At 53.8% G+C, this 27,776-nt stretch overlaps 1 protein-coding gene across 6 annotated transcripts in view; it reads right to left on the bottom strand.

Moving 5' to 3' along the window:
• CFAP45 (cilia and flagella associated protein 45) overlaps positions 1–27,776 on the bottom strand; it is a 39,913-nt gene that overhangs the window by 5,751 nt on the left and 6,386 nt on the right. For 2 of the 6 annotated variants that reach the window (XM_005310859.5, XM_065574508.1), the window contains exons 3-12: positions 26,811–26,953; positions 22,759–22,903; positions 19,692–19,862; positions 18,905–19,083; positions 18,566–18,695; positions 18,005–18,151; positions 16,823–16,936; positions 15,001–15,194; positions 14,048–14,272; positions 10,709–10,923 (exon numbers count right to left, since the gene is read on the bottom strand). In XM_005310859.5, the coding sequence (XP_005310916.2) occupies positions 10,848–10,923; positions 14,048–14,272; positions 15,001–15,194; positions 16,823–16,936; positions 18,005–18,151; positions 18,566–18,695; positions 18,905–19,083; positions 19,692–19,862; positions 22,759–22,903; positions 26,811–26,953 (1,524 nt within the window). In that variant the 3' untranslated portion in view covers positions 10,709–10,847. Of the gene's footprint in view, positions 1–10,708; positions 10,924–14,047; positions 14,273–15,000; positions 15,195–16,822; positions 16,937–18,004; positions 18,152–18,565; positions 18,696–18,904; positions 19,084–19,691; positions 19,863–22,758; positions 22,904–26,810; positions 26,954–27,776 lie in introns of those variants that run through there. The other 4 variants (XM_042842476.2, XM_005310856.4, XM_065574507.1 and 1 more) reach the window with 3 other exon arrangements.

Genomic DNA, 27,776 nt, shown 5'->3' with positions numbered 1-27,776 from the left:
GTTACTTGTGGCACCTTAGAGACTAACAAATTTATTAGAGCATAAGCTTTCGTGGACTACAGCCCACTTCTTCGGATGCATCCGAAGAAGTGGGCTGTAGTCCACGAAAGCTTATGCTCTAATAAATTTGTTAGTCTCTAAGGTGCCACAAGTACTCCTGTTCTTCTTTTTGCGGATACAGACTAACACGGCTGTTACTCTGAAAGATGACAGTTAGTAGTTCTGCAATTTCACATTTGAGTTCCTTCAGAACTCTTGGGTGAATACCATCAGGTCCTGGAGACTTATTACTGTTTAGTTTATCAATTTGTTCCAAAACCTCCTCTAATGACACCTCAATTTGGGACAGTTCCTCAGATCTGTCACCCAAAAAGAATGGCTCAGGTTTGGGAATCTCCCAAACATCCTCAACAGTGAAGACCAATGCAAAGAATTCATTTAGTTTCTCCGCAATGACTTTATTGTCTTTGAGTGCTCCTTTAGTATCTGGATCGTCCAGTGGCCCCACTGATTGTTTAGCAGGCTTCCTGTTTCTGATGTATTTAAAAAAAATTGCTATTACTTTTGAAGTCTTTGGCTAGCTGTTTTTCAAATTCTTGGTTTTTCTAATTATATTTTTACACTTCATTTGCCAAAGTTTATGCTCTTTTCTATTTTCCTCATTAGGATTTATCTTCCACTTTTTAAAGGATGCCATTTTGCCTCTCACTGCTTCTTTTACTTTGTTGTTTAACCACGGTGGCTCTTTTTTGGTTCTCTTACTGTGTTTTTTTAATTTGGGGTATACATTTAAGTTGAGCCTCGATTATGGTGTCTTTAAAAAGTTTCCACGCAGCTTGCAGGGATTTTACTTTTGATGCTGTACCTTTTAATTTCTCTTTCACTAACCACCTCATTTTTGTGTAGTTCCCCTTTCTGAAATTAAATGCTACAGTGTTGGGCCACTGTGGAGATTTCCCCGCCACAGGGATGTTAAATTTAATTATATTATGGTCACTATTACCACGTGGCCCAGCTATATTCACCTCTTGGACCTGATCCTGTGCTCTACTTAGGACTAAATCAAGAATTGCCTCTCCTCTGGTGGATTCCAGGACTAACTGCTCCAAGAAGCAGTCATTTAAGGTGTCAAACCAGATTCTCAAACCAGGCAACCCCTCCCCCGCATATCTCACCTGTAGGCCGGCTCTGAGCACACCTGACCCACACAAAAGACAGCCGTGGGCAGCAGAGTGGGAATGTTTCAGGCAAGCAGCCTGGGGTATGGCAGAATAGCCGGATACCCAGGGGTCAGGGCACTCCCATTTCAAATCCCCACCCCTCCAGGAGAGGGTTCACAGCTGAGAATCCCAAGAGAGCTCCGAACTCCTGTTGAGGGGAGGGGCTTAGGCCTCTCGCTATTAGCAAGCTTGGGCAGCTCCCTGCTCTCGTGCTGGTTTCTGTGAGCCCCAGCCTGTACAGGGAGCCTGGCGCCCAGGCAGGCAGGCACCTGAACGCCAGGCACTGCAACACCTACGTCCCTCTGTGGATTTAGCCCTGAGTGACTCAGTGCCGGTGGTGCAGTGCGGCTGTGGCTGTGCAGAGCAGGGATGCGAACGCAGCTCTCCCCATAGCAAGGGCCCTCTAACCACTGCACCCTCCTGCCTCCCCAGTGAGGGCTGCAACTGACAAGATGGATTCATGCTTGGAGGTCTCTCCCTATCACCCCAGTCTGTCTCCCCCCATCCCTGCTGCATGTGGGAGGCTGCTGGCTGCTGGGGGAGTAGGAGGGGTCTGAGCTGTAGTGCTGCTGTTACCTGGATGACGCTCAGCTCTGCAGACCCCAGTGTCTGGGGCCTGGGCAGCCTCCCTGCTCCCCGGCCTGGCTGACTCAGGGATGGATGGCGTGAGCTGGCTGAGCTGGTGTTGGGAGTGTTGGTTGGTTGGCTCCCTCAGGCACCCAGTGGCTATCTCAGATGGGGATCTGCACCCAGCCACAGGTAGCGGCAGAGGTTTGGGAGGCTGCGTGTCTCCTCTCCTGCGGCTCTAATGGGAACCTCAGAACTTGCCTATGACTTTGGCTCATGGAGGCAGGACTCCTGTCACGTGCAAGCACATGGATAAATAAATCTAAGCTCAGTGGTGGAGGCAAGAATAGAACCCCAAAGCCTTGGGGCCCAGTCCCCTCTTCGCACCACTCGGCAACATGTCCCATGTCATGGGATCTGCGGAGAGGCGCAGCGTCCTTTAGGCTGGCTGGATCCAGTGGCACAGCGTCCCTGTAAACCCTAAACCAAGATTCAGCATCTTTGTCCCTTAGGTCTGTTCTCACCCACAGACAGCGGCACTATTTCCCCAGCTCAGCGCTCTCCTTGGGACCTGGGCTGGCAGAGCCATCTCATTTCAGCCAGGAGTGTCCCTTCACTGAGCTGCCGGATCCCGTTCCCAGGGCGACGGGAGCAGGAGTGGGTGCGAAATGCTCTTGACTCGGCGTGGGGACGCTGCAGCCAGTGCACTGGTATAATTGGCTGGGCTGGGTGCAGAGAATTGGCACCAGCATGACAAGTGCCTTAGGAGCACCAGAGAAAGGCAGCAATGACTCAGAGCAAGCTGCCGAGCAGCAGATTCACTGCTTTTCTCTCTCCCGCCTGGGCAGGTCAGCAGGGGTAGGGGAGCAGACCCTCGGCTCTCCTGGGCTGCAGTAGGATAAGGCTAAGGATGGGGTTCTCTGTGCCCCAGCAGCAGGAGAGGACTGGAGCTGCAGCAGTAGGACACAGGCTGGCTGGCCAGCAGGCAAGGCACAGAGCCTGTGGGGAGCAGAGACTGGACAGCTGAACAGAAGGGCCAGGAGCATGGGCTGGCAACTCCCCAAAGGGCAGGGCCTGAGAATCAGGGCCCTGCACCCCCGGCTTCCTGCGATTCACCATGACTCTCAGCCAGCCAGTAAAGCAGAAGGTTTATTTAGACGACAGGAATACAGTCCAAGACAGGTCTTGCAGGCACAGACAACAGAAACCCCCTCAGTTGGGTCCATCTTGGGGTCCCAGGGTGCCCCAGCCCCCTTGCGAGGTCAGAGCCCCGTCTGCCTCCCAGCAATATCATCAGCCAGCTCCTGAAAAAACTCTCTCTTCAGCGACCCCTCCCACAGCCTTTGTTCAGTTTCCCGGGCAAAGGTGGCACCTGGCCTCTAACCCCTTCCTGGGTTCTCATGTTACATGCTCAGGTACTCTCTGTCGGTCAGTCTCCCATCCCCCAATGCAGACTGTCCTAGCCACACTCCCCTGTCAGCATTCAAAGACCACAGTAAGAACAGTCCCAGTTCGTCACACCCCCCTTCCCTTTGCTGCCTGAGCTGGGCCTGCTGCCAAGCCGGTGCTTGTTTCCGGCTGGGGTTGCCAGTGCTGGTTTAATTAATTAATTAAAGGTTCATCTTTACTCCTGGAGACTCCAGGATGATCCTGGAGACTGGCCCTATTTCCGGATGGCACTGTCTGCCTCCCCTAGGCCATGGCAGATTACCAATGGGCCCATGGGACATGTGCCCAAAGGCCCCAGCCAATTTGACAGCAGCCCGCAAAATCACCGAAACTCTGGCCCCTATCCCTGCTCCTCCTCTTCCTCTGAGGCCCCACACCCTGGCCAGGCCAGAAGCAGGAGCCCGGCTGCGGTGGGATGACCATATTCGCTCCCCTCTCCCCCCGTGAGGAGCTGGCCCAAGCCACTCACCCAAGCCCCTCCCCACCCCCTGAGCAGAGCTGGCCCACTGGGGTGACCAGATGTCTCGATTTTATAGGGACAGTCCCAATTTTTGGGTTTTTTTCTTATATAGGCTCCTATTACCCCCCACCCCTGTCCCAATTTTTCACATTTGCTGTCTGGTCACCCTATGGCCCAAGCCCCCTTGCTTCCCTACGTGGGGTTGGCCCAGGCCCCACTGCTTGCCCCCCTTCAATACCCACCACTCATCCCCCCCCCCAACCAAGCCCTGCCACTCATCCCCCGAACCCCTTTTTGGCAAAACTGGGCATTTGTCCCATTTGCTCTTGCCAACTGATTATCTAGTTGGCAAGAGGCCAAACTGGGGCCAAAATAGGACATATGGTCACCCTAGGCCAGTGGTCCCCAAACTTTTTTGGTCGCCCCCCCTTACCCAGACTGGATCCCGTTCCCAGGCCGAAGGGAGCAGGAGTGGGTGCGAAATGCTCTGGACTCAGCGTGGGGACGCTGCACCGGTATAATTGGCTGGGCTGGGTGCTCCCCTGGTCCAGAGCTGGGAGTGGGGGCTGGGAGCCAGGGGCCAGGAGTGGGGCTGTAGCTGCAGCTGGGGGCATGGTCAGGAGCGAAGCCATAGCTGGAGCTAGGGTGCACTCCCTCCCCACTCCCCATGGGGGCTGACCCAGGCCCTGTTGTGCCCTCCCAACATACTCCTCTGTGCCCCCTTAGGGGACATGCCACACATATTGGGGACCACTGCCCTAGGCTGTGGCAAGAGCCGCCCAGGGAGCCCAGGCAGCTGTGGGGAGCCCCAGATCCTCCACCTGCCCTGGGCAGCGGTTCAGGGGGGCTGAGAGCAGCCCCTGGCCCATGTCCCTGCCTTCCAGAGTGCACTGCCCCGGCCAGGTGGAGGGTTCAGGGCTCCCCAGGCAGCTCTTACCATGGCCCTGCTTCTGGCCGTGGCCTTGGGGGGGAAGGGGATGTGCCCAGGGCCCCAGTAAATCTTAATCCGCCTCTGCCCATAGGCGTGTGTTGCGGCAGAGAAGACTCCATGAAGCTCAGCTAAAGATAGGGAGCCTGAGACCTGCCCGCTCTCGCAGTGCATCCCCACGGGCTCTGCATGCTCCCCTCCCAGACACTTCCCAGACGAAGGGCAGGCCTGGCTGGAGTCCAGATTGCTTGGAGGAGTCCCTGCTTGCTGAGACATGTAGAGCATTCCCAGCTGCCCTGGCTATTCCAGCACAAAAGAAAGTTTTGGAGATTCTCTCTCCCCCCCCCCCCCCCCCCCCCGAGTGCAATCACATATCCGCATGCACACGTTTCCGTCCCTGTGTCAGCTTTAGAGGATAAATATTGAGGGAGGGGGAATGGTCACTTTTTGCTGTTATTTTTTGTAACTGAAAATTCGTCAGAGGTTGCAAAATGAAATCAGCTTCTGAGAAACGACACTGGTGAGGCCACATCTGGAGTATTGCATCCAGTTTTGAGCCCCCCCACTACAGAAAAGATGTGGACAAATTGAAGTCCAGCAGAGGGCAACGAAAATGATCAGGGACCTGGGGCACATGACTTATGAGGAGAGGCTGAGGGAACTGGGCTTGTTTAATCTACAGAAGAGTAGAGGGAGAGGGGATTTGATAGCAGCCTTCAACTACCTGAAAGGGGGTTCCAAAGAGGATGGAGCTCGGCTGTTCTCAGTGGTAGCAGATGACAAAACAAGGAGCAATGGTCTCAAGTTGCAGTGGGGGAGGTCCAGGTTGGATATTAGGAAACACTATTTCACTAGGAGGGTTGTGAAGCACTGGAATGGGTTACCGAGGAACCTTAGAGGTTTTTAAGGCCCGGCTTGACAAAGCCCTGGCTGGGATGATTTAGTTGGGGTTGGTCCTGCTTTGAGCAGGGGGTTGGACTAGATGACCTCCTGAGGTGTCTTCCAACCCTAATCTTCTCTGATTCTATGAAGAATGGCCCTCTTTCAAAATGGCTCCAAGCTGCCGTTGCTTCCAGCATGAGTGAAACCGAGCTGCATTCAGTGAAAACAGTAGCAGCATCCTGTGTTGCAAGGAAGCAGATTCAGGACCCCTGCAAAGAGCCAGCAAATGGAGGCAGTGGACATTTCTGCTGAGGGCACCTGGCATTTCGGCCTCATTGAGAACAATAGAAGATGGCAGCCCATTTTGAAAGGGGGCAGCTCATGGCATTCTCTGACCAACTATAGGTCAGCCTCTGCTGAAGGAGAAACTTTCACTCTGAGTAATGTCAAAAATGGCCATTGCCTCTAAAACGTGGCTGGAAACATGGTCAATGTGCAGGATTTCAGTGGGAAGCTGGAAGAGTTAGGGTTATTCTGTTCAGATCATCGCAGACAGAAAAGGTCTGATGTAGGGGTCTCAGAATCTTAGAGGATCCATTTTTAATTGGTTTTATTCAAACTAGTTAACAGATGTCCTGGTACATTCTCAGAAAACCTATTCCACACTCAGAGCACGCACGGTCATGTTGAAGGCTAATTCGCACTTTTCACAGTAACAAAGTGGTTGAATCCCTGCTGTAAGTGCAAAACTTGGCCCAAAATGAGATGCGGAGCCCAGACAGGCACCTCCATGATGCTACATCTGCGCAACTTGAGGCTGGGTTTGGGTGGTGGGGATACGGACTGTTGCTAATGGTCCCTATCCTAATGTGCTGCTAATGGTCTGGCTGAGACATCCCCCTTAAAGAGCTGGCATTCCTCCACTTCCCCACCCTCCAGTTTACACCACGCCCCAGTGCAGAGCTGTGTAACCTGGGCTCTGCAGATGAATGTCACGACTTCTCTCCAAGCTGTACCATTTACAGAGTTCTCTACAAACGCCACCTGGATGCAGAAATAGCCTCCTGGAGAAAAGCCAGTGACAAGCGTCACACCACCTGCTTCCTCCCATTATCTTAGCAAACCATCGCTGTGGCACAGGGTTAGTGCGGCTGGCTCTTAGTCAGAGGGCTGAGCCTATCCAGGGAGGTAGCTGTTTCCTCTGGGTTTCCTTTGAGAACGCTTGGTGCATACGTCTCTGAGCGTCTGGCTCTGACTTCTGACAACGTACAGGGTTGAGGGACTCTCCTACTGAGAAATTACTTGATGCACAATTCCTGCTAGGTTTCAGAGTAGCAGCCGTGTTAGTCTGTATCCGCAAAAAGAACAGGAGTACTTGTGGCACCTTAGAGACTAACCTTAGTCAGACTAACACGGCTGCTACTCTGAAACCTGTCATTATGCAAGGCACTGCATTTAGCCGTATGGAGTGGAAATCCATCAACCTCATGAAAAAACTCGTATGTTAGTCTCTAAGGTGTCACAAGTACTCCAATTCCTGCTAGGGAGAATCTGCTTATGAGAGGTCACAAGGTGGTACGGGGCCTGTGGCTATTCAAACATAAATGCTTCTGGAAAAGCACTTAGAGTTCCTAAGGGACAATGATACAACACCCAGCACCACAGAACATATTCTAAAGCCACGGACCTATCGACAGCACCTCTTCTATGATACACGGTCCCTACCCTCCTAGCCCAGACAACCTCAATGCTCTCCTCTGTGTGGCTGTCAGTCAGGCCTTATTCCCTGTCCCGTTATAACAAACAAGTCTGGGACATTTTGGGCTAGGGATTGACCCTCGCTCTGGGGACACGTTGCCCCTGCTAAGCTAGGGTTACCATCCGTCCGTATTTCCCCGGACATGTCCGGCTTTTGCGTCTCTAAATAGCCGTCCGGGAGGAATTGGTAACAAGGTTAAAATGTCCGGGGAGGTTTTCTCCCTCGCCTCCCTCCCTCCCTTCCATGCAGAGTGTGGCTGCTGATTGGGCGGCTTGGCCGATTGACCCACTCCCATTGGCCTCCAGCAGCCAGAGCCCTCCCCTGCTCCCCCCTCCCTCTCTCTGTAGTCCTGTGTAACAAACAAACCGACCCATGTGGAGCCAGAATGGTAAGAGGAGTGGGGGGGGGGGCAGTCAGGGAGCGGGGGAGTGTTGGATGGGTCCCCAGCCTCCACCTGCCATCCCCCCTCTGCGCATCCCCCCCTCCGTGGGTCCCCCCCTCCCTGTCTGCCTCTCCCTTGTCTGCGTGTACTGCCAGAGCCAGCAGCAACTGCTGTCTGCTGCCCCCGGGTCCTAGTGCCCCCATCCACTAATGGGAAGACAGGCTGCCCTTACCCTGCCCTTCCACCCTAGCCCTGAGCCTCTCCAACACCCCAAACCCCCCAGCCCCAGCCCTCATCCCCACACACCCTAATCCTCTGCTCCATCCCTGAGCCCCCTCCTGCATCATGAACCCCTCATCCCCAGACCCACAGCCCTCACCCCTGCATCCCCTCCTATCCCCAAACTCCCTCCCAATCCCCCTCCCCCTTCCCACACACCCCCTCCTGCCCTCAAACTTCCTCCCAAAGCCTGCACCCCCTCCCTTTGTACCGCCTCTCACCCCCAAACTCCATCCCAGAGCCTGCACCCCTCACCCCCTCCTGTACACCCACCCCCTGCCCCAGCCCGGAGCCTGCACCCAGCACCCAAACTCTATCCCAGAACCTGCACCCCTCCTGCACCCTAATCCCCAGCCCAGGACCTGCACCCCAGACCTCCTCCCCCCACCCAACCCCCCTCCCAGAGCCTTAGGCAGGTGGGGTGGGGGGTTCTGGGCACCACCAAAATTTCTACAACCCTGCCACCCATGCGAGTGGATAAGGGTCAGGGCAGTCAGGGGACAGGTAGGGTCCTGGGGGGGGGGGCAGTTAGGGTAGGGGGTTCTCAGCAGGGGGCAGTCAGGGGACAAGAAGCAGGGGGGGTTGGGGTTCTGAGGGGGGCAGTCAGGGGGTGGGAAGTGGGAGGGAGTGGATGGGGCGGGGCGGGGCTAGGGCAGGGCTTCCCCCCCACCCCCAGTGTCCTCTTTTTTGTTTGTGGAAATATGGTAACCCTATGCTAAGCTATGCAAAGAGGCCTGGATCTCCCAGCTCTGTGCCACCACTGCAAAACCACTGGCACAGGGGGCGTTCAGGGACAGGAGGAGACATGGCCTACAGAGTCCTGCACCCAAGCTAAGCTCTGCTGACACAACACTTAGAGAGCCTATTACTTAGGGCAGCCCTCAGGCTGCTCTAGCCTGCACCAATCTGTCCCCATCTGCCTCAGCACAGGACAGGCACACAGCCTCTCCAAGGCCGCTGCGCTGATTGAGGCCCGCAAGGCACTGTAGAGATTCACACGCTCTCAGATCTGTTGTGTCCATCACTCTGCTCTGAATTATTCAGCAGAAGAAACCCTGAGCTCCATGACCGATGCCATCCTCTCCAAACGTCCAGAGAGGGAGAGGTAGGCCCACCAGCTGAGATCTCAGCACCACCCTGATGCCATCTACAGGACCATGCTGTTCTGGGACATGGGAACAGAGCTGGACCTGCAGGAGCCAGAGGAGGGAGGCAAGCCAGCCTGCACCTCCCTCTATCAAAGACCCTCCAATGATTTTTCTCATCTTTCCATTCCCTGCTTGCTCTCTTTCTCCTCCTTTCCCCCTCCTCCTCCCGGCCTCGGCCTCTCTGTAACAGCAAGGGTTTATCACCTCTGGGGTACAGGCAGATGCTGTTGTAGGAGCTGTGAGGAGCAGCTGGAGAATCTTCTGTCCCAGGGACATGGGTGCCTGGAGCCTTCACTTAGGCAAATCTTCCTGCCCCAATCCCCATCCTTTCATGTATTTATACCTGCTCCTGTATTTTTTACTTCATACATCTGATGAAGTGGGTTCTAGCCCACGAAAACTTACGCCCAAATAAATTTGTTAGTCTCTAAGGTGCCACATGGACTCCTTGTTTTTTTTTTGCTGATACAGACTAACACGGCTACCACTGAAACCCAACCCCTCTGTCAGTGATTCTTCTGGAGAAAGTGCTCCACGGGGTACGCTGCTGTGCCTGAGACACTGGCTCTTGGCACTCCTGAACAGCACAGCTGGGAGCACTCTATCTGTACTCAGGGATTTTCTGCTGTTGCTGCACTTGGCGCCAGTCCGTTTCCCCATGCAATGTGACTCCCTCCAGTACATCCGTTCTCAGAACATACGTCAAGAATTTGTTCCAAAAAACACTGATGGCAGAACAGAACTAGACTGCAAAGGAAAATCCAGTTTCAACTTTAACTCTAGTGCTGCTCTCAGCACCAATCCCTACAGCACTACAGAGCCAATACTGCACACAGGACGGAGGGGCGGGGGGGCTGTGCGGGGACTGTCAGCCATCCAAGTGGGAATCGGGAGCCAAGGACAGGGTGTACTGGGAGAATGAGCCTGTTGAGAGTTCTTGATGGTATTCTGGCAGCAGCTACACTGTTCATTCAGTTTTAATGACAAGGGTTATTAAAGCCCAGGGTTATTAAAGCCCAGGGAGCGCGATCTGGAACTGAGCTGAAAGCCATCAAGTCACAGTCAAGCCACGGAAGGGATCCACCTGCGCTGTATCTAACGTTGTCCAAAGGATTGTTCGGGGTGACGTTCCTGTATGGATTTCTCCCTTGGAGCTGATGCCATCCGGAGGGCAGGGGCCCAGCAGGATTTCCAGGGCTGCCTCAGGAGCGTATGGATTATCTTGCCCTTCTCAGACATCAGAACATGACTCCAGCCTTTCCCATTCTCTACAGATGGACGTGGGGATATGGGATCAGTGACTGGCTGGTCTGGATCTGGCCACAATCCGGCTAAGGAGCCCCTTGTAACAGAGCTGAGGACTGTAGCACAGTGAAGAAAATGCCCATGCACCTTGCCCACAGTAACCCAGGAAGCCTGCAGTTGGACCACCCATGTGCCAGTCCAGGACCTGACACAAGCCCCTCCATGGAAGTGGAGGAGAGATACCCACTAATGCGTCCCTCTCACCTGGGGAGCATGGGTGAGCCAGTCTCCACAGCCCATAGAGGTGGGCCGAGCTGGAGAGGAGATGCTGTTCCCTCCTTCCCTGGTGGGGCTGGCTCGGGGACACAGCAAAGCGAAGGACACCAACACCTCCATAAATATCTCTATTCATAAAACACACTCAGAAACTAACAAAATATACAATCTAGGCCCCTAGTGAGGCTGGGCTGCGATTCCTTGCCATGCGGTGCAGCCAGGTTGGGCTGGGCTATGCTGCCTTGGAGACCCTCAGTGCACAGAGGCTGGCTCAACAAGGCCTCGGCGCTCTACCTGGGCACAGTACTTCTCAGGCAGGCCGGCAGCTCTAGAAACAAAGAAAACAAGGGAAGGGACGTCAAGCCCCAAGGTCCTGCTGCAGAATGCTGGGGTATGGGCCTGGCCCACGGCCCGAGCCCCACGCTCTCCAGGTCCCACAGAGCCAGCTGGGAGGGCCACACTGGACTTGGCACTACCACCCTCCTTGCCATGGTCACTGGGGCCTTGGGCTGGTGAGGCAGGGGGCCTCTTCTCCATGGAATTTAAATCTGTCCCTCTGGCTGCTCCCCCTGGCGCCCTGCTGCCTGGTCACCATGAAGATGGGGCTGGTTCTGTTTGACCAAGAGGTAGGGGGCTGGCACCAGCTGGAGGGAATCTGCTGCCTCTTCCATCCCCACGTGTGTATGGTGGAGGAAGTGCTGGGGGGCAGAAAAGAGGGCTGGAGGGGAGGCTCCGAGTGTACTGAGGCAGAAGGGGAAGCCTTGGGGGCAGCCCTAGGCACCTTTCCTGCTCTTCCCAGCTAACACCAGTGAACTGTTTCAGCCCTGCTAACCAGCTTCCTCTGCTGGCCTGCCCAGCTCTGCTCAGTGGCTGCTCCTCCCCGCATCTCCCTGCCGACTCCATCACCTGCTCCCCATCATCTCCACAGCCCCCATCTACCCTGCTGGGCCCAGAACCAGGGAGTGGATTGTGACGTTGCACTCTATATGATTTTATGAAAATATGCTAATGTAACTGGAATATGCTTCATGCAAAAGGTCTCTTGTAAGGTATCATTACAAAGCTTATAATCTACTGAGTGTGGTCATCCTATTTGTATAAATGTATCACTCTTGTATCTGAAACTAGAAATATGAAATATAACTCTGAGGGCCTATTGTAATTATGCAAAGTGTGGGCCATTAATGGTGGTTTGGAATCTTGATGACTCCCATTAACCAGGACAATTGACTGCAGATGGCTCTAGGGTGACTAGATGTTAAGGGGAAAATATCAGGACCGCCGCAGTGGGGATGTTTTTTGTTTTTGTTTTTTTACACTCACACGTCCAGGAGTTCGGCAGCAATTCGGTGGAGAGCCCTTCAGTCGCGGACGGTCTTCAGCGGTATTTCGGTGGCGGGTAATAAACCTTGCCGCCAAAGACAGAAGCACCCGCTGCCGAAATACCGCCGAAGACCATCTGTGACTGAAGGACTCTCCACCGAATTGCCGCCGAAGACCAGGAAACAAAATATCGGGACAAATGGTGTCCCAACTGTACTCTGGTCGGGATGCGGGACAAACTCCTCAAAATCAGGACAGTCCCGATTTTATCGGGACGTCTGGTCACCCTAGATGGCTCTGTTTTACCTGTAAATCTTCCTGTATATGTGTGTGCTGGCAAGTGGGTAATGAAGTCTTACAGTGACATGTGATCATGTCACTTGAACTGGAACCATCTTTAACCTGGTGCTTTTCCATTGAGAGGGGGGGGTGGGGGTTGGGAACCCAGAGGGACAAAGGATTCCCGTCTTATGCAAAAGATATATAAGTGGGTGGAACAGAGGAAAGGGGGAGCCATCATGAGGAATCCCCTAACTACCACCTGAGCTGGAACAAGGGCTGTACCAGGGGAAAGAATTGTGCCCAGACTAGGAAAGAAATGTATTGAAGCATCTCTGAGGGTGAGATCTTATCTGTATTCAGTTTCTTACTGTATTGGACATAGACTTGCGTGTTTTATTTTATTTTGCTTGGTAATTCACTTTGTTCTGTCTGTTACTACTTGGAACCACTTAAATCCTACTTTCTGTATTTGATAAAATCACTTTTTACTTAATAATTAACCAAGAGTATGTATTAATACCTGGGGAGGGGGGAGGCAAACAGCTGTGCATCTCTCTCTATCAGTGTTATAGAGGCCGAACAATTTATGAGTTTACTCTGTATAAGCTTTATACAGGGTAAAACAGATTTTTTGGGGTTTAGACCCCATTGGGAGTTGGGCATCTGAGTGTTAAAGACAAGAACACTTCTGTAAGCTGCTTTCAGTTAAGTCTGCAGCTTTGGGGCAAGTAATTCAGACCCTGGGTCTGTGTTGGAGCAGACGGGCGTGTCTGGCTCAGCAAGACAGGGTGCTGGGGTCCCGAGCTGGCAGGGAAATTAGGGCCAGAAGTAGTCTTGGCACATCAGTTGGCAGCTCCCAAGGGAGGTTCTGTGATCTAACCCGTCACATGGATATGGGGAGAGAAAGCAGGGATGGGGTTGTGACCCTAAACACCCCTGTATTCACACCCTACGCCCACGACAATGATCAAACTATCCTTGTGGGGTATCATTTGAAAAGCTACTAATACACAGGTCAATAATATCATTGTGGAATATATGTGACAAGTCCTTTGGGACTATGTTTTAAAGTCTGTATTTGAACAAAGTAGAAACATGTCTGCATAGGGCTGGCATACCAAAGAAGCAGGTGATTGGTAACAATGGGATGCAATTTACAATTGTGGTAAACAGAACCATTAAAGCTCACCAGGTGGTTGGGGAGTCAGCAAGTCTAGGCTATAAACAACTGCGTGTTCACTTGTCTAACCAGCCTCATCGTCAGGCAGAGACAATGAAGCTACATTTACATGAAAGGTAACAAAGCCATTCAGTGAATAAGGGGAAGATACCGCATACCTGTCTGCTGGCTGTTGGTGTCCGGGCTGTGAACTATGGCAGCAGAGCATTTACGGCATTCAGGGTTACAGGGCACAACCCCTTACTGGTCTGGATTGCACCCCAAACCGTAACGGGGTATCCTGCTGGACTGTGCTGCGTGAGCAGTGACCCTCTAAACCAGTGGCTCTCAAACTTTTTTACTGGTGACCCCTTTCACATAGCAAGCCTCTGAGTGCGACCCCCCCTTATGAATTAAAGGCACTTTTTTATATATTTAACACCATTATAAATGCTGGAGGCAAAAGGTTTGGGGTGGAGGTTGACAGCTCGCGACCCCACCATGTAAAAACCTCACAACCCCCTGAGGGGTGCTGACCCCCAGTTTGAGAATCCCTGCTCTAAGCCCTTCCCACATCCCATGGCCTTTCCCCAGCACTATGAATGGGCTGATGTCATGCCAAGCCAAGCCCATCCCAGAAGCCCAGACTCCCAAGGCACAGGCCTCCTGCTTAGCCCTGCAACCTCACCTGAGCTCCTCCATCTTCTTCCTCTTGATCTCACTGATGCGCTCACTGCGCCGGCGTGCCTCTTCCTTCAGCCGCTTGCCCTCCTCGAAGGTAGCGATTCGCTCCTGCACCTGCTTCTGCTGGTGCTCGCGCACCTGGCGCCGCACCTGGTCGGCGTGGTTCAGATGCAGGGCTGCGCGCCGCTCCTGCTCCTTCCGCTCCTTTTCAATCTGATCCCGCTGGGCTCTGCAGGGCGACATTGTGCTGCATGACCCCTGTGCTCGAACTGCTGCCCGCCCCAGCAGCGGCGCTGGAAGGGCAGATAACGCTCTGTCCAAGGCTCTAACCCATGCCGCAGCCGTAAGTTCCTCCTGATGCATTCCAGTTTCACTTCCCCACTCACACTAAGCACCCTCCCATGCAGACAAGGGTTTCCTTGTTCTTGCTGCCGACTGCCCAGGCTGTGTCCTCCCACCGTGGCTTCAAGGGGGAAGCTGGGCTCCCCAGACAGGTCTGTAATGGGTAGGCTCCCAGTGCGGTCCAAAGCTGATTGCAGTCTGAGCAGGCAGCTCAGGCCCAGTGTTTTGTCTGATGTGCCCGCCCATCTCCCAGGCTGAGCAGCCAGAGAGCAGCGTGAGCCTGGCATAAAGAGGGAGATTTTCTACAGAACCCCGCTTCCCACTATGCTGCTCGAGGGGCAGAAATGACACAGTGCATGCTGGGTAGAATTTTCTGATCATGTGATCAAAGATACACAAAACCATCGTCCATCTAAAGGAAATCCATGGTGTGAAAAGCCTCGGAAGGAAGCCCTGGTGCTGAGGGGACAGGAGATCAGCCCCAGTCCCTTCAGCACTGGACGGGGCAGAGGGAAGGTGCAGCATCACTGGGAACCCGGGCCCTGAACTACCTGGCTCTCCAGGGCTGGATCTCAGTTACTACATCAGTGACCCCACCAGCGCCACCCGTTCTACCTGAGGATCCTCTCAAACTCATTGCGGTCCCGCTGCACCTGCACAGCCAGGCTGTGCTCCTTGTGGGCTATCTGCTCCAGCCGACTCTTCTTCAGCATGGCCTCAGTCTCCGCCTTCCTCTGCGCAGCTTCCTTCTCCTTCCGGCGCCACTCTCGCTCGGTGGCCTCTTGGTTCCGCTTGGCCCTCAGCGCGTCCTGCCAGAAAGGGAGAGCACTGACTCCCGCTGCGAGCAGAGCAGGGACCCTAGCTGCACTGTGTGCACAGCTCCACACGCCTGATTGCTGCTCAGGACCTTGAGCTCCCTTTGTCTGGGCTACAGAGGAGCCAGCTGGGTTCTGTCCTGCCTCCTGCCCCCCCAGCACAGCGTCCAGCTATGTGCATGCTCCTACTAGTGATGCAGGACGGACCCAGCTGGAGTTGCTGAGCATGGGCAGAGGCAGCAGTGCTGGACGTTACAGAAACCCTGTTAGATTTGGGATCTGAGCTGAATGGAGGGAAGAGAGATACAGAACAATGGGTTGGTGCCATCTATGAGTTCTGCTGGCACCTAGTTCACAGCCTCAGGGTCCTCAGGGTCCTTCAGAGCCAACGATAATCTATAGCAGGGGTAGTCAATAGGCAGACTGTGGGCCAAATCCGGACCCCCAGACGCTTTTGAACGGACCCTGAAATCTTTTTACTTACTTATTATCATTATTATTGTTATTTTTTTTAATTTTCCCTGGAGTGTGGACCTGGACTGTACCTTGACCAAGAAATTTGGACCTTGACAAAAAATAATTGACTAGCCCAATCTATAGGATGCTGCAGCCACTCGTCTAATGCTGAGCCTCTGCAGCCACCTCCTGAGCAAGGCAGGCTGCTGGGAGTGCATAACACTAGGTTCTAGGACACATGGGTCCACCATGGGGTTGGTGAGATCTCCACAGCTCTGGGCTGGGGCCACCTGAGAGACCTGCCTCCCACCCCATCATGGCAGCAAGGCCTGGCTGTGCTCCTGAGGTGGCCTCTCCAGGACAAAGAGCAGAGCTTTCTCAGCCAGGGGCCCTTGCCCTGCCACAGCCCAGGTTAGAGCCTTGTGGACACGGGTTTCTCATGTCTCCCTTGCTTTGCTGTGAGACCCCCACGAGGTGCGCGAGGCGACAGCATCATTCCCGGTCCCTTGCCAAGGCGAGGGATGGGGTGAGACCTCCTCCCAGGGCAGGGGAAGGGAACGCTGCTCTACACCATGATGCCTCAACAGAGCAACACAACTGGTTTAACAAGGTCCATTTCTCAGTGCATTTCACTGAAATATCTCCCTCCTCAGAGCAGAGTGGGTGGAGTGAGGGGCTCACATAGCTCCTGGCTGGACAGCCAGCGGAGAAGAGAAGCTCCAGCTTCTCCATCTTACCTCTGTCCCAGCAGCCCTTGCTAGCCCCTTGCCAGCTCCAGCAAGGGGGACAGACATCCTGTGTGAAGGGAAGCTGCTAATTCCTTGGAGCTGGGGAAGGAGTTTGCTCAGGGGAACATGCTGCTAGATGCAAGTCTGTTGTAAAGAGAATGCAGCATCTCCCCGGGCTCCTTCCTTGGTCCCTTTGCCCACTGGCTCTGGAGAGTGCAGATGTAATGCACTCTGACCCGGTGTCCTGGACAGGGGGTGCGCCCCACCCATGCCCCCTACACCACTAGGGCTCTAGGGACTGGTCTAGCAAGAGGAACCATTCCCCTGCTACTCCCATTGGGTTTGTTGAGGTTTTGACTTGGCTGGGATGGAAGCAGGGGAGTGAGAGGCAGGGAGGGAGATGGACTGGCACAGAGGCAGGCTTAGCGAGCATGTTACCTGCTCTGCTTGGTAATCCTGGGCCTTTTCCTGCAATGCCCTCAGACGCGCCGTCTCCATCTCCTTCTCCCGACGGATCTTCTCCTGTTCAGCCTCGAACTCTGCTTCCCGTGCCTGGACCAGGTAAACAGTGCCGGGTCAATGAGCTGCACCCGGGCTGTTAACAGGTAAACCTTCCCCATCGCCACCACATGCAGGCGCACAGCATCATACACACCCAGTGTCTCTGTCTCTCGCTCACACACACATTTCTGACCCCCCTGTATAACACTGGCCAGAGAACTTCCCCCAAATAATTCCTAGAGCAGATATTTAGCTACACATCCAGACTTGTGATGGAGAATCCACCATGACCCTTAGTAAATTGTTCCCCTTCTTGTCTGGATTCCTTACAGGAGCCAGCATCTAGCTAGCCAGACATTCTCCCTCTGATCTTAGCTGAACAACGCTCACGCACCAGAAAATGTGGTTCATACAGATGTGTGTTTCTGCCTGCGGGATATGGACATGCCAGCATCCATCAGCCCAGATGGATCTCGCTGATAGATTCACAGATATTAATGATAGAAGGAACCATTATGATGATCTAGTCTCAACTCCTGCATAGCACTGGCCAGGGAACCTCACCCCTCACCCAATAATTTCTGCACCTTGCCCAGAACTCCTGGCTGAACTAGAGCAGAACCTTCACAGTGACATGCAGCCAGGGCCGGCTTTAGGCCAATTCCACCAATTCCCCCGAATCGGGCCCCGCGCTTAAGAGGGCCCCGCGCCCAGTGGCAGGGCCGCCCAGAGTGGGGGGCAAGTGGCAGAGAATCCCTTCCCTGGCTAGAGGCACCTTTTAAATTTTTACTCACCCGGCAGCGCTCCAGGTCTTTGGCAGCAGGTCCTTCACTCGCTCCGGGTCTTTGGTGGCACTTTGGCGGCGGGTCCTTCAGTGCCGCCGAAGACCCAGAGCGAGTGAAAGACCCGCCGCCAAAGACTAGGAGCGCGGCCTGGTGAGTACAAGCCCCATGTGTTTTTTTTACGTGTTTTTTTTTTTTTTTAAGTCATCCCTGTCGGGGCCCCATCGAAACTGTTCGAATCGGGCCCCGCACTTCGTAAAGCCGGCCCTGCATGCAGCCTCAGTTTACTGGGCAGGAATGCCACCTGGTCTCTTGTACCACTGCCCACAGAACATACCATTTTCTGCTTCTGGTACTCCAGCACCCGCTGGTCAGCCATCCTCTCCTGTGCCAGCTGCTCCTCCTTACGCTGCTGGTTTTCATCATTGATACATTTAATCTCAGCCTGAATTTTCATCTTCTGCTCATGTCTGTGCTCCATGTCCTGAGAAAGGTACAAGGCAAGGTGGCCATGAGAGAGGGATCCCAGGAAAATGGCCCCAGCACAGACCCATTCTTGCTTTGGCATTTGCCTGGAGCCTTCTTGGTACCATGTACCAGGAGGGACAGAGGAGCCAGCTACTGGGCTGGGGCTGAAGAAGGGCCCCGTTGCTAATTGCTCACTTTCCAAGTGGGCTCCTTCTCTGCTTCCCATAGTCCTCAACCGTGAGGAGATTAACTAGCTCTGGGCTGCCCCTTCCCCTGGCCCCAGGGGATACTAGAGAGCCGGGGTCTGAGTCTCCTCTCACATGTGCTGGGTTGGCAACAGCGCCTCCTTACTTACACTGCTGGGAGCGAGAGGAGAGTGGTTGGACGGGCTCAGAATCAATCTCTGACACCTCACCTGTCTCTCTCTTACCCTCAGGTCTTCCATCTGCAGCTGCTCCAGATAATCCAGCATCTCCTGGGCCTCCTGATCCCGCTGCTCTGCCTTCATAGCCCTCTCCTGCTGGTTCTTCTCTATCTGCTTGATGAGATGTTGCCTCCCTCTGGGAACAGGACACAACAATATCTCTGGCAGGGAGACATGAGTGGCCCATCATATTGTCCCCGGCACAAATGCCTGCAAAACCTGCCTTGAGGGCTGCTATGCTGACCAGGCCCCATGGCCATACAGGCAGGTTTCTCCTGGTTTCCATGGGAAGTGCTGGGAGAGGGGCTGCACTATGACTAGCTCTGCCCAGTGCTGCAGAATCACCTGATCAGCTCCTGTTTCCTCTTCTGCTCCAGCTCCTCCTGCATCTTGGTGGCTTTCTGCCTCTCCACCTCCATCATCTGGTCCAGGCGCTTCTCCTCCTCCTCCAGCTCCTTTTCAATCAGCTGCTTCTCCAGCATCTGTGCATCGCGGATCGCCTGGCATTTTGCGTTCAGGATCATCTGTGGGGATAAAAAACCGCACTGGCTCAACCTTGCAGATGGGGGAGGGGCAGGGAGAGACAGTCCAAGAAGAAAGAAACAGAGACGGTGATCTAGTGGTTAGAGCAAAGAATTAGCTCTATTCCCTGCCATGCCACTGACTCACCATGTGCCCTCGGGCAGGTCTCTTAGCATTTCTGCACCCTGGTTTCCTCACATCTGAGTACAGCAAGGACAGCACGGCACAGGAGGCTGGTAATGACCCAAAGAGCTTCCCCACTCAGGTAACCAGGTCATATCCAGCCCAGGTCAGTAGGGACCGTAAGTCCATGCTATCAGATGGCTGGTACCATGTGGAATGAGTCTTGGTCCCACTCCTCATAGACAGGTCATGATCTGCACCATCACAGCAGGCACCTTCCCTGACAGCCATTGCACAGGGGCCAAGAAGACTCAGCTTCCCTCTCCCTGTACAGGGTCCCTCCAGGGCAGTGCTGAGCTTGCCCTGCTTTGGATAAACCTGGCTCTGAGTGCCATGGGTCAGTGGGTACAGTGCTGACCTGCTTCGCAGAAGAGCCCAGTTATCGGGGAGAGGGGCAGACTGCAGAGCAGAGAGCCTGAGACCCCACCTCACTGAGCTCCTTGACCTCGTCCTCCTGCTCCATGCGCATCCTGTTGGCCCGCTGCAGCAGGTACTGGGCTCGCTCCTTGGCCTCCTCCTCCAGGTCGCTCAGCTTCTCCTTCTTCTTCTGCACTATCCCCTTCTGCTTCATGGTGTTCTTGCGCTCATTCACCCCGGCCTGGAGGGGAAAGGCGGGCTGCTGACAGGGATCCCCACACCACATTCCTGGCACTGGAGAGCCTGGCTGACTCTGCCATAGGAACCCTCGCTCCAGAGTGCTGCCACAAGCCAGAGTCTTCTGGGCCAGCACCACCATGACACCATATCTGGGTGGGGGTCGACCTGCACGGGGGGTGCTTCAGGGAGGCAGCACTGCTGAGGGAGACGCTCAAATCCTATCGTGTCCGAGACAGGAGAGCTGCCTGGAACCATGGCCTCTGCAATATTCCCCCCGATCCTGTGCTCATGAGCCAGCGGCTTTGTGCAGAATGCTCCTTCCTACATGGGATCCCTGAGTTTGGTACCAGCCACCCACGTCCATTAACTGAGCCACTCTCTCCCCTGCCAGAACTTCCTGAGGTTGTAGCACTGCAGTCTCCCCACCCCCACGGGGTGAGGATTCTCACTGGGATATGAACTGTGGGGCTGGGCAATCCCTACACCCCTCCATCAGAGGGCCTGGGCTTGCTCCCTTGGGTCCCAGCGTAGGGTACAAGTTCCATGTCTCTGCTGCTTGGAGCATTGGGTGGAGAGCTCTTTCCAGCGCTCGGCCAATCGCTAGGAGCCACCAGGGGTCACTCTGGAGCACAATGACCCCTCTCCCCTGACAGTTTGGGAAGCAGTTTGGGGTTAGCAGCATAAACAGTTTGCTGGCCCACAGACATGAGCTTACCCAGGGGCTTCCTCTGTAAAGCCCTACATGGTTTGGGGCCTGGCTGGTCAAGAACCCCACCCCATCCTTGCAGTCTGCACCCCACTGTGACACACGGTACCTCGGGGGAACACCCTACAGCCCCATGTTCATCTTTATAAAATGACTGCGTGGTATCCAATGCAAAGTTTGTCATGTTGGGTGTCTTCGGAAGAATCATAATGCACCGAGCATGGTTGTTATAGTGATGTTATAGTAATTGTTACAGTAATGATATAGTAAGGTTATAGGTTATAATTTCATGTATATAGTTATGAGGCTGAAAATGTCTCCTCATGGTTTAAAGCAAGCCCAGGCAAAAACTCTCCAAGAGCAGAGAGGCAGTTCACGCCTCGTCAGGACATGGATGGGACAAACCCAGCCCAGTCTCACAGGAACAATGGACACTGGCTCAGGCAGCAACAAAAGAATCTGTTAGACCAGGGGTGGGCAAACTTTTTGGGCTGAGGGGCACATCTGGGTGGGGAAATTGTATGCAGGGCCAGAGCAGGGGGTTGGGGTGCAGGAGGGAGCGCGGGGTGTGGGAGGGGGTGTGGTGTGCAGGAAGGGGCTCAGGGCAAGGGATTGGGGCAGAGGAGGGGTACAGGGTGTATGAGGGGGCTCAGGGAAGGGGGTTGGGGTGCAGGAGGGATGCGGCGTGCAGGAGGGGCTCAGGGCAGGGGTGCAGGAGAGGTGTGGACTGTGGGAGGGGGCTCAGGGCAGGGGGTTGGGGTGCAGGAGGGGTGCAGGGTGCAGCAGGGGGCTCAGGGCAGGGGGTTGGGGTGCACAGGGGTTCAGGGTGCAGTAGGGACTCAGGGCAGGGAGTTGGGGTGCAGGAGGGATGCAGGGTGCAGGCAGGGGGCTTAGGACAGGGAGTTGGGGGGGCGGGATGCAGGAGGGGTTCGGGCTCCAGCCCGGCGCCGCTTACCTCAAGCGACTCCGGGGTGGCAGCGGCATGCACCGGGGCCAGGGCAGGCTCCCAGCACGCCTGCCCTGTCCCCGGCCCCGCGCCGCTCCAGGAAGCACTGCGGTCCCTGGGGGACAGGGGGAGGAGGGCTCCGCATGCGCTGCCTTTGCCGCGCTTTCAGGTACCTCCCCCGAAGCTCCCATTGGCCACGGTTCCCTGTCCCCGGCCAATGGGAGCTGCGGGGGTGGTGCCTGCACGCAGGGGCAACGCATGGAGCCCTTTGCCCCCTCACCCGGGGGCCGCAGGGACGTGGTGCCGGTGGCGCCGCAGGCCAGATCCAAAACCCTGAGGGGCCGGATCCGGCCCGTGGGCCATAGTTTGCCCACCCTTGTGTTAGACCCTCGAGGGAGTCACCCCCTTCCTTTGGGCAGTATGGGACTGCGATGAGGTAATGTTCACCTGACTCTGAAGGGGTAAGGGGGCAAAGCCAAGATGAAATGCTGATCAAAGGGGAGAGCCTGACTGAAAAGTAACCAGCCAGCCTGTGGTGAGAAGCATCTAAGTTTTTAAGGACATTGAAAGTGTTAAGATCAACTTAGAATGCATTTTGCTTTTATTTCATTTGACCAAATCTGACTTGTTGTGCTTTGACTTATAATCACTTAAAATCGATCTTTATAGTTAATAAATCTGTTTGTTTACTCTACCTGAAGCAGCGCGTTTGGTTTGCAGTGTCAGAGGCTCTTGGGATAACAAGCCTGGGACATATCAATTTCTTTGTTAAATTGATGAACTTATATAAATTTGCAGCGTCCAGTGGGCATAACTGGACACTGCAAGACGGAGGTTCCTAGGGCTGTGTCTGGGACTGGAGATATTGGCTAGTGTCATTCGCTTGCAAGTAGCTGGGAGCAGCTTACATGCCAGAGGCTGTGTGTGAACAGCCCAGGAGTGGGGGTTCTCACAGCAGAGCAGGGTAAGGCTGGCTCCCAGAGTCAAGGATTGGAGTGGCCTAGCAGATCACCGGTCTAGACAACACCAGAGGGGAACGTCACACTCACCTCCCCATCTCTCTAGCCCAATGGCCTCTGGCAAGCAAGAGCTGGACCCAGCACACCAGGAATGTCTGGGGTGGCTGCCGTAGCCCCTTCAGTGAGCCTTTCCCCACAAAGTCAACCCTACATGGCCATTTCAAACAGCATCCTGGAATCTGCCTACAAACCAGCTGACAAAAAGGAAGTGACAGGAGACACATACTATAACAGCTTCCTTCTCTGCCTTGAGGGCTGCTATGCTGGCCTCGCGCTCCTCCTTGGTCAGGACTCGGGATGCTGTCTTAATGCGGTGGAAATCCTCTGGGCTCATAATGAGGGATTCTCCCGACGGGTCCTCTGCAGGAACACTGGCAGAACAAGTGAGCAGGGCACAGAGAGCAGAGTCACTGACATGGATTCTCCCTACCCCCACCTCGCACACACTTCTCCATAACCACAGGTCAGCCTGGGAAATGCCTGGTGGCAGGGCTGCCCGGGGGAGGGTGGGGGGGGAGGGCAAATGGGGCAATTTGCCCCGGGCCCCACAGGGGCCCCCACAAGATTTTTTCGGGGCTCCTGGAGCGGGGTCCTTCACTCGCTCCGGAGGCCCCGGAAAACTCTCACGGGGCCCAGTCCCCCAGAGCTTCTTCCACTCCGGGTCTTCGGCAGCGGCGGGGGGTCCTTCCGCGCCGGGACCCACCACTGAAGTGCCCCGAAGACCTGTGGCAGGGGGTCCTTCCGTCCCGGGACCCGCCGCCAAAGTGCCGGGTCTTCGGCGGCAATTCGGCGGCAGATCCTGTGGTGTTGCTTGCAATAGGGGTTACCGGATCCATGGAAGGACCGTGTGAGTGACTGAGCCAGCAGACACACACACAAGAGGGCCCAGATCCACAAGGGACATTGCCACACTGAGCATGGCAATGCCTAAGATCTGGCACCCTACCACCCAGTGGAATCCACAAAGCCTGAATTAGGCTCCTGGGCTCTCTACACAATGTATGGGGAGAGATAGGTGCCTGAGAATGAGATCCGCCAAAGCCAGCACGCTAGGCGGGGAGCTGCCTAAATCAGCCAATCACAGATACTGACAAGAGGGGTGTGTTCTAAGCCCCGCCCCTCTCCAGGACTTAGGCTTCTCAGCCCAGGCTAGCGGAAGGCACCTATTTCTGCTTGGGATCCACATCTGGGTTCCCTCTCCTGGAGTCACGTGCCTAAGCCACTTCTTCCAAGAAGAGTGGCATGCGCCCCACTCCATACAAAATGGGAGGGGAAGGAGGAGGCCTCCCTTGCAATCTTTAGCCATCCTGTGCCGGAAGTGGAGAAGGGATTTGGGTGTAAAGTCATTGGCACTGCCTTTGGCCTGATGCCTATTTCATTATTTATACAAAGTGGAACACCTTCATCAGGAGATATGGAGAGCCCTGCCCCAGAACACCCCATAGCCCTGTGATTAGGGCACACACCTGAGAGGTGGGAAACCCCTGTTCAAATCTGTTCTCCTCAACAGGCAAAGGAGGGAATTGAATCAGGGTCTCCCACACCCCAGATGGGTACATAATTGCTGCACTAAAGGGTAGAGGGGAGTTCCTCCTTGTCCCCTCTCCCAGGCCAGTTAGGCATGCTCAGAGCACACCAATCAGAGCAGGTCCTGCAGGCCAGATTTGAGGATCACATTAGGAAATAGACAGGTGCCCAAACACCTATGGGAGCGGTGTCCATGCCCAGAGGCAAAAACTTAGGTGCCTTGGGGACTTTTACAATGAACATTGTAGGTGTCTACAGGGTTAGGCAGCAGCAGAGCAGGGATTTGGTGAACTGCCGTGGTACCCAAAACTGGACCTTTGTGTATATGGGTCAAAGTGCCTGGGCCTAGTGTGGGGAGTAGGCAATGGTGCTTCAGGAAGAGCACTGCCAGGTTTGTGGGGAAGGGAGAGCCCCAAACCCCAGTGAGAGCAGTATGATGCTATCACACACTGGGCAAACTGACCTCACTCCAAGAGTGACGGTGGTTAGACATCTCCAGTGATACTGTGTACGTGCGGAAAATCAAAGACTCCCCTTCATACGACTCCAGGGCAAACATCCAAACCATCGAACACATCATAATGCAGAACCCCAAATACGGATTCAAAGGTGAACTGGGTGATATCCACAACGTCACAGAGGAGGCCTTGAAATGGCTTATCGACCTGCAAGTGCATCTACAGAATGTTGCTCTACAGATGCCATACATGCACATGAAAGAGAGGGGCAGTACTGTACAAAGACAATCATGACTAAACCCAATCTCAAAGCCTATAGGCCAGCTTTCCTCCAGGGACTGGATTTGATCCATATGGAGGTTGGATAGAACCACATGATACCGAACAGCACAAGGTGCATCTGTAACAGCATGATGCCAACAGGTCATTTCCTGTGGACTCCCCATGAGTTTGAATGGAATCACAAAAACACTATGTGTGGAGCTATTTAGCCCCTGGTAAAAGAAGTTCAAAACATTTCAGAGTCGGACTTGAATTTCCCAACTTTTTGTGAAAGCAGCTCAACTGTCATCCTGGTGCTTTCACCAGTTTCAGTGGGACATGATCGTCTTCACTGCCTGTCCTCAGCAGCAAGTCAGCACCGCTGTGCACTGTCAAACAGCTGTTGTTCTCCACTCCAGTGATGTTTGCATTTCAGAAATGGATATGTAATCCCTGTGCCTAGTTTGTATGGCAGTTTGTTGAGATTGCAAAGTGTATTGAGTCTCTAGGGACAGAAGATACCAGGGAAATATAAGGACACTGTCCTAACCAGGAAACAGAAAACACCTGCATGCTACACACATTGCTCACAAATGACCCTTAAAGGGTTAATATCTTTATATGAGGCAGTATAGTTTCCTGTAATGAGCACAGAATGAGGAAACAGAAGCAACTGAATTCTAGTCCCAGTTCTGCAGTTGACTCACTGCGTGACCTAGGGGAAGCTGACCGTGCCCCCATTTTCCCAGTTGTAAAATGTGATAATATGGGCCTATTTCCCAGAGAAGTTCTAAGAAATAAATGACTCTGTGTACTACTCAGATACCATGGTGATGGGCGTGGTATAAGAACGTGAATAGAAGAGAGTATGTACGGCACTTTGAAGATGTTCAGAGCTAAGTATTTAATAATTATTAATTATATGTTGCCTTTCATCCACCCACATAGTGATACCTGCTTAATAATTTCTTCAAAGATGACAGCAGCAGACTGGATTTCAGAAACACTTCAAAGAATGGTTAATAGTAATAATAATAATATCATTGCTGTACTTAGAACCTTTCATCCCAGAGGATCCCAGAGCCACCTTGTCAAATGACACATTAACCTGAGATGCCTCAGTGTTTGGGTGCCCAGCCTGAGTCATCTTGGGCCTGATTTTCAGGTGCTCCCATTGACTTCTATTGGAGCTCTGGCTGCTCAGCGTCTCTAGAAGTCAGCTCCCAGGGGTCTCAAACTGGGTGCCCAAAAAATTGGAGTGCTCAACATCAGTAGTCACCCTTGAAAACATTAACCAGAGTGCCTTGGATCATTTCACCTACCACAAAAATGAACCCACCTCTGGAGTGAGACATGATGGCTGTTTAACAATGCACAGTAACACTACACAACAGCTCAAGCCAGGAGGTGAAGAAGAATCCTGCATGCAGTTAAAACGGCAGGGAAAATTTACGGAGGCAGAAAGTAATTGTGTGAACTGGTATTTGGCCAGGACAATAGCCCCGTTCTTGCAAAGTGCTGTGGGTTCTTTAATGAGTACTCATGGCCCTTCTTTTACATTTCAGTCCTGCTTAGAAAACATTCCTGGAGCAATCCACAGCCCTGTCTGCTGGGTGTTGACAATGCACTATTTTCTGTACTTAAGCTGCCTTTCATACATATGGGGACATATAGGGCAGTGTTTGACCAATCACTGCTTATGTCCTGAAGGTGCTCTGTGCTGCTCCTGTCCTGCATATACTATTGACTGAACAAGAGGGGCCTGTAATGTGGCCACTGAGGGAGGGAGCTTTATAGAACAGGGTGCTAACAGTGCTCTCTGACTGGCTCTCAAGAAGAGTCACTCCCCTACACGATGCCTAACTCACTTCACACCTCAAACCAGGGATTCCAGGGGATTGCCACTTGCTTCATCTCCAGGAGGCTACACAGTAAGGGCTAGCCTAGCACGGTAGCGCTTTCATAGGACAGGAATGCAGCCCCATGGGGTCCCTGACACAACCTCAAAGCAGAGGCTCAGGTGCTGGCTTACATGAGATCACGGATGAGGTCCCTGGTGATGAGGCGGATGGTCTCAGGTTTGTGGCTCCAGCCACAGGCAGAGGGTGATTTCTGGACAGTCTGCACATCCCGTAGGATCACTAGGGGGCTGCCAGAGCATGATCGCTGCAGGTTCTGAAAGAAAGAAAGAAAGAAAGAAAGAAAGAAAGAAAGAAAGAAAGAAAGAAAGAAAGAAAGAAAGAAAGAAAGAAAGAAAGAAAGAGGGTCTTCTCAGGGTTGCTCATTGCTCCCCACACAAAACACATCTTTGGAATCCTGATGTATTTCTCCCCTGGCTCCTGTGCATGGCTGTACCATTGTGAGAGCACTGATCCCAAGCACTAACTTACCACAGAACATTCATGACCCTTTCTGGCAAACATCCTGACAGACTGCTGGGTCAGGGAACAGGAGCTGAAGCCTTTCACCTGGTTCTAATCCAGGCCAAACACCAGCCCCTTTCTAGCCCTAGTCACCAGAACCTGAAGGATATTCTCTCCTAACAGCTGTTTAGGTGCAAGCATCAGCCCTGGTCCATGAACATTTGGTGAACTGAGCTGACAGTAACAGAGGGGTAGCCATGTTAGTCTGAATCTGTAAAAAGCAACAGCTTATGCGCCAATACTTCTGTTAGTCTTAAAGGTGCCACAGGACCCTCTGTTGCTTTGAGCTGACAGTGTTCACAATCCATCTGCCTAATGCCCCAGGAATAGCCGTACTTACTTTGGGGGGGCTGGTGGCCTATCCCCCTCTCTAGTTCTGTATGGGGCCTGGCAGAAGCAAGAAGCTAAAAGCAGAAAGGAGTGAGGACAAGTTGGCCCAGCTCTCCCAAGGGCAGACAGTAAGTAGGAGGGGTAGTGGGAGATCCTTTGGAGGTTTGGATTCTGTAGGAGCCAAGGACCCAGCCCCTGTCACAGGCACTGGATCCTGCAGAATAGATTAATTCAGCCCTAGAAAT

Source organism: Chrysemys picta, chromosome 20, assembly GCF_011386835.1.
Source record: "Chrysemys picta bellii isolate R12L10 chromosome 20, ASM1138683v2, whole genome shotgun sequence".
In the NCBI taxonomy this organism is placed as follows: domain Eukaryota; kingdom Metazoa; phylum Chordata; order Testudines; family Emydidae; genus Chrysemys; species Chrysemys picta.
The sequence above is the reverse complement of the archived record's forward strand: the minus strand, read 5'-3'. Positions and strand labels throughout refer to the sequence as shown.